The following is a 7199-nucleotide window of genomic DNA, read 5'->3' as shown; positions in this document are numbered from 1 at the left end:
CCTTCCCACCCACCTCCCCTGAGTGGTGAACAGTCAGGTTAATATTGTACATATACATTTGTTTTACACATTTTTACAGATTAGTCATTTCTATATGAGGAATTAGGATTAAGGGAAAGAAATATGTAAGAGATACTTTTTTAAAAAAAAATGAATGTAGTATTCATCGGATTCTGAAATTTTTCTTATTATGTTTTGTTTTGTTTTTCTTCCTTTGGATGGGGATAGCATTGTTTATAACCTGTCTAAGAGAGCTGGCCTAGCTCTTTGAACTGCTGAGAGGATTTGCATCTATCAAGGTTGATCATCTCACCATGCTGTTGTTAATGTATACATTGCTCTTTTGGTTCTGCTCTGTTTGCTCCTGTAACTAACTCCATGCTTCTCTAGAGTCCAGTCATTTACGGTTTCTCATAGAACAATAATATTCCACAATATTCATACACCACAATTTGTTTAACCTTTTCCTCATTAATGGGCATCCCCTCAATTTTCACAAAATTGTTTTTTAAAAATACTGCTCTGTATAATATTTTGTGACATTGCTAGACCCATTATACCCATTTCTTTTCATTATTTCTCTCACAATTCTTGACCTTTTTCCCCATTTAAATTATGTCATTAAGTTTTCTAGTTCTATAGAAAAATCTTTTCAAACTTTAATTGGTATGGAATTAAATAATTAAATGTATAGATTTATATTCATTAGAGAAGGGGAAGATTAAAATGTTGCAGCAGTTAGAAACAAAACATTGCTGAGGAGGTATAAGAACAAAAGAGAGAAAAGTTTAAAGATATGGAAAATAAGATAGAGGGAAATACAGAATTAATAATCTCAATTTTGAATGTGAATGGGATAAAATCTCCCATCATACAGAGTTGGATAGCAAAATAGAATAAAAACCAAATTCTAACTAAATGTTGTTTGCAAGAAGCACATTTGAAGCAGGATAAAGGTAAAAGGCTGGAAAAGAATATATTATGCTTCATCTGAAGCTAAAAAAAAAATTGGGTTTAGCAATCCTGATCTCAAACAGAACAAAAGCAAAGCTAGATCTAATTAATATGATAAGGAAGGAAAAAATCTTTGTATAGCTAAGGCTAACTAACATGAATTTTTGAATGTTTGTGAAATACTCTTTATTATACCAATAAATTGAAGAACAGGTGAACAAGCTATACTATATGAATGTTATAGAGTACCTTTGTACTTTTAAGAAATCACTAGTAGTGGGACTTTAAATACGTCTGGAAGATATGCATGAACTCATCCCAAGTGAAGCAAGCAGAATCAGGAGAACACTATACACCTTAACTGTAACACTGTGAGCCAATGGAAACAACTTCTCTTGGAAGTTCAGTAATCAAGAACATTCTTGAGACACCTATTAAGAAAAATGCCATAAGAGACTATGGATTCTGAAGGCAGAACAAAGCATTCTATGCTTATTTTTAAAAACATCTTTACTTTTTGTTCTTTTTTTCTCATGTCCTTTTTCATGGTTCTAATTCTTCTTTTATAAAATGACTGCTATGGAAATGTGCTAAAAGTATTGTACATATACAGCCTACATCCAATCAAATTCCATACAGATGGAGTTGGAAGTGAGGGTGATAGAAAAATGTGAAACCCAGAGGATTGCAAGAAGTTTAATGTTGAAAATTACCTTTGAATGAAATCAGCAAATAAACAAACAAATAAACAAATAAATAAAGATATTTTTAAAACACACAAGGGGGGGGGGCTGCTAGGTGATGTGGTAGATAGAGCACCCTGCCCTGGAGTCAGGAGGAGCTGAGTTCAAATTTGTCCTCAGACACTTAATGATTACCTAGCTGTATGACCTTGGGCAAATCACTTAGCCCCATTGGCTTGTGAAAAAGCAAACACACACATACACACACACACACACACACACACACACACACACAGACACACAAAGAAACAAATGCATTCATGAATCATTCTTTCCACTTTTATTTCTTTTAACTTGTTTTTTCTTATGTCTATCCATCTTTATTTTAATTTACTTATACACTAAAAACTGTGTGGGTAATATCCTCAATGATACATACATTTTATTCTGTTTATTCCTTCATTTCTCTTGCTGAGGCCTTAGGATTTAATTTAGATTATCCATTATTCTGTAGATAAACCAAGTTGAAGATCTATCCTTCAGACTGGTATTCTTTCTATATGCCTTTTCTATTGCCATAGACACTAAAGTTCTCTATTACACTCAATCTTAGCTGAAGTTCTTTCCTTTGAATAAGGAGAAAGAGTAATGAGAGGCCTTTATTCCTCAGATAAATCAAAGGACAGCTTCTTGCAGTGCAAGAAAACTGATTGAGGCCTTTTAGATCACACTTGAAGTCTATGATATTTGTAACAAAAACTCCAGAAAGTCTCACATATATGTTTGACATGAGATAAAATACTCAATCATATCCTCAAATGAATTATTTCTTAGACTATGTCTTGGCAATAAGGTTCAGCTCGACTAAAACCATGCATCTAAGATGGTATGGCACATTGTATATTTCTGCACTATTCTATGGAGGTATTCTGGTTTTTCCTTAAATAAATGAATTCAGGAATAAGCTGTGATAAGGGAGTTAGTTGGTTCACTCAAGAACACATCAGAAACATTGCCTACCAGAAGAAATGATGTCTAATGCTTTCCAAGCTGTGTGATCTATGTACAATTTTTTGTTTCAAAGATATTCCTAATGCTATTTTCTGAACTATATCAGTTTTTTTCAAATGGACAATTACTTCCAAAGAAATGGACATAATCTCTTGAGTGCTATTTTCACATCCTTGTTTCTCAGGGAGTAGATCATAGGGTTCAAAGCTGGGCTCACTATAGAATAAAACACTGAAATTACTTTGGTTTCCTTCCGAGACTGGCCAAAGCCAGGAAGAAAATAGATGTAAATTATAGCACTATAGTACATGGTGACCACAATAAGGTGAGAGGAACAAGTGGAAAATGCTTTCTTCTTCCCTTCCTTGGTCCGAATCTTCAAGATGCTGGAGATTATGAAGCAATAGGACACCATGATGAGCACAAAAGAGATAACAGCAAAGAATGTGTCTGATAAAGCTACCATTATTTTGTTGCTATAGATTGAGGAACAGGAGAGAGGCAATAATGGGGGAATCTCACAAAAGAAGTTATCAATGACATTGGGTCCACAGAAAGACAAGCGAGCAGTAACAATGATGTGTACTGTTGTATTGATCCCACTGATGGCCCACACTGCAGCTACTAAGAGACAGCAAACTTGCTTGTTTATCAGAGTGTTGTAGTGGAGGGGTTGGCAGATGGCTGCATAGCGATCATATGCCATGACTGTGAAAAGCAATAGCTCAGCCCCCAAACACCAAGTTAGGAAATATATCTGAGTTAAGCATCCACCATGAGAAATGACATTCTTGGTCAGTAGGTTCTTCAGCAACTTAGGTACCACAGTGGAGGTGAAGAGAACATCCATTATGGCCAAATTTATAAGGAAAAAGTACATGGGAGTATGGAGGCCTGGATTTAGAGTAATCACAATAATAATGATTGAGTTACCTGTGAATGCCATTATAAAAAGTCCCAAGAAGAAGGTGAAAATTAAAATCTCAATCTGAGGATTTTCAGAGAAACTCTGTAAGATGAACTCATCTACTGATGATTGATTATTTAATGCCATGTGAGTAGGTTGAAAGGTTTTATTTTGTTGTTGTATTCTCACAAAGTCCAATCTTCAGTAGATTATTTTTCTCACTAAAAAGAAGACATAAAAGATCTAAAATAAAATTAGGCAAATTAAATTTGTTTTAATTTTTTAAAATCAAATTTTGAAAAAGTTATCCAACAACATTGTACTATTGATCAAAAATAGAGTAATATTTGGTGAATGATATCTTGTCTCAATGAATTCAATCCCCCCTCCAGAATTAAAAATACATACACATAAACATACATACACACACATATATAAATTATTCTTCTTCAGAGAAATAATTCATTTTCATCTGTCATTTTAAAACACCTTCACTGGCATGTCCAATCTTTTGTTGTAAGTTCTTCCCATAGCTACTTCGGCCATGAGATGTAACCAAATAAGTTTTCAATGATATAATTTATTTATTTGCGTCTGGGGTTGAAAGATAGCAATCACTGGGAATTTTCTAAGTTAGTACAGGTGAGAAACAAAATTGATGCCCAAGATATATACCAGAGGTGGATGACTGGAAAGTGGTATAAAGTAGTCCTGGATCTATAATGGAAATTGGTCGGAAGCAAGATCAAAAATAGAATCCAAGAATCATCCAAAGAAATGTGGCCCAGAGTTAATAGTTATTACTCAAGTAGTTAGTGCATATATAATTAGCTAAGTAGTCAAAGACACTGGTGCAGGGCAACCCAGCTTGGCATGCCCTCATCAAAGAGATTGTTATGCTCTAGGGGTGAGGCAGAATTGAAACATCTCAAAGGAAATGTGAGAGACATGTCCAGAGTAAACACCCCAAGTGTTCACATTGACTATTTGTGCCTGACCTGTGGCAGAGTTTTCCAAGCTCATATTGGTCTGACCAACTACAGTCAAACACTCTGTAATTTGTTTCAAGAAAGAGTGGGAGAAAAGAGGTGTTAGACCAACTACCAAAGTGAATGTCTACAGAGCCAATGTAATGACCTCATTGCTGCATGCCTGTGAAACCTGGTGAAGCTACAAGTGTCATGTCAGGAAATTGAATTACTTCCATTTAAATTATTTTAGGAAGATTATGAACACCACCTGGTAGGAGAAGCTACCAGACAATGAGATCTTTTCTCAAGTTAAAATGCCTAGCATTCCATTATTATTACAGAGAGAGCAACTCTGAAGGACTGAACATATTATTAGATTGCCAGTAGTACTCTTGTCAAAAAGAATATTTTATGGAGAACACATTCAGGGCAAACGCTCACAAGGGGATTGAAGAAGTAATCCTGGGACATGCTGAAGGTCTCTAAAGAATTTTAAGATTGATTATATACCATGACAGACACTGGGACATGACTGCCCAATATGGCGTGCCCATTAGAGAGGGTGCTGTACTTTTTGAGGAAGGTGGACTTGTAGCAGTTCAAAGCAAATACGGAAGTTTAGTGTAAGCATCCCATGTGTTCCCATGGACTATTGTGCCTGGCCTGTGGCAAAGGATTCCAAACTCCTATTGATCTGATTAGTCACTATTGGATAATTGTAATTGTCTCAAATATAGTGATGTCACTTTCGGTCTTTTTCAGTGGTGAAGGACAAGTACCAATGGCCAAACAACCATTTTTGTCTCAATCACAGAGATATCAATTTGGTCCTCTTCAATAATGAAAGACAAGAGCCAACCAAACAGTTAAGTGATAGAGTGGATGAATTCCTTGGCCTGGAGCATGATCAATGACTAAGTTCAAATCCACCATCACACTCTTACTATTTATAAGACAATGGGAAGTCATTAATCTCTGACTTGCTATCATGATATCCAATTATATTTAAAAACACAGTTTCTTCACAAATATTGTCCCTTCGCAAAATTCAAAATACATATAAAATACAATTTCACCAGAGTTCAATTAAGTGTTCTACTCAGGTATTTTTATTTCTATGCCTATACATATGAGACCAGCTTTGTCTTTCACTTTCCTCTAATATCATCTTAGCTGGACAGCTGCTTCTAGTGTATTCATAATTCTTCAAGGCTCTTGAAGTGGTTGGAATTTGCATAGTCTTCAATCTGTATCATAGAACTTTAAAATATAGTTTTCCAGCATTCACTCTTTAAGAACTGAAAATATGTTCTGGATAAACAAATTTCATGATACCTCCCAAGGATTTTCTCATGATATTTTGACTAAGTTTAATTAATTTTGCTATTTTTCCTACTTTTGTCTTGGTTCACTGTATGACATGAAATTGATGGGTTATAAGAGGAAACTGTTTTAATCTGCACAATAGACTCCTGTATACATGAATTTTTCTCATTTCAATTACCTGCCCAAAGATCATGTAGATAGAGCATCTATATGAACTATCTTCTAAAAATTATTAGTTTTTAAAAAGAACCATTTAAAAAATTTCTCAATAAAACAAAGAGTAGTAGAAATGACCTTAAATTATACCATGGGAGCAAATTTGTTCAAGAAAAATATATTAACAACAAAGCTAACTGATCATTGGACTAAAATCACTGGAATGAAAAGGCTCTTGCCAAAAATCTGGCAACCTGTATCTATGTTTTAGTTGGAGTTTTTCTAATTCTCAATGAGCTCTATATAATAAGTAGAACTTTCTCATCCCTCTAAGTCAAGTGAATCCTCTGTTTCTGACATCGAAAGAAGATTGACTTCTCAAAGATTTTAAGCCATCAATTTTATGATTATGACCACAAAATTCTGGCACAATTTTACAAGTAATCAAATCTACTTTCTAAAATTTTTACCAAAAATGCACTGGTCATTTATCTGTAATTCTAATAGCATTTTGCTTAATGAGATCAGTTTTCAGGTGGAGAAAAAGATATATTAAAGAGCAAAGTAGTGCAAAAAGCCTCAATAAGATTATAATATCAATGATTTTGTTCACCTTAAAGCATGCTATCTCTTTTGGAAAAAATACTGATATTTAGGTAATTTTTTATTGATATATGAAAATGGTGATTAAAGAAACTGCTTCTATTAACACATTTGTCTTCTTCTTGAGAGCTGTCTAGAATATTGATTGCTCTGGGTAACATTTCTATAAGTCAAACATAGGCCTTAAATTCAGGGCTCTTTAGTTTTAAGTTCATGGTTTTGCGACTATGAAAAACAGCTTCTCCATGCTAATGAGGATAGAAGTATTCACAGAAATACAGAATGACAGAACTAAATGAAGATATAAGGCATTGATTCACCAGTTTAGTTTGACAAAGAAGTTATTAAACAGGAAAGGGACTTATCCAAGGTCCCATAGAAGATGAGACTGAGTAGAAATTAGAACCAAAGGATCATTCTTTTCCCATGTTTAATACACTCCATCAAATGTATATTTGGTATGAACATCTTCAAAACCTGAAATCAAAACTTGTTGATAGCAATTCCTATTTGAAAATAAATTATAACGACACAAAAACATTCTTAAGGACTGAAATTCAGTTATCACATCTCTTGAGATCTCAAGGT

The 7199-nt window shown here is 34.2% G+C and overlaps 1 protein-coding gene across 1 annotated transcript; it reads right to left on the bottom strand.

Annotated features, from left to right (window-relative positions):
- Positions 1-2772: 2772 nt before the first annotated feature.
- Positions 2773-3702, bottom strand: LOC141523065 (olfactory receptor 13A1-like). Its single transcript, XM_074236349.1, has one exon. It carries the CDS (start codon positions 3700-3702, stop codon positions 2773-2775), a length of 930 nt encoding a protein of 309 aa, XP_074092450.1.
- Between the last annotated feature and the right edge of the window lie 3497 nt (positions 3703-7199).

This window comes from Macrotis lagotis, chromosome 4 (assembly GCF_037893015.1).
Source record: "Macrotis lagotis isolate mMagLag1 chromosome 4, bilby.v1.9.chrom.fasta, whole genome shotgun sequence".
Taxonomy (NCBI): domain Eukaryota; kingdom Metazoa; phylum Chordata; class Mammalia; order Peramelemorphia; family Peramelidae; genus Macrotis; species Macrotis lagotis.
This window is presented reverse-complemented; position numbering and strand designations above follow the sequence as displayed.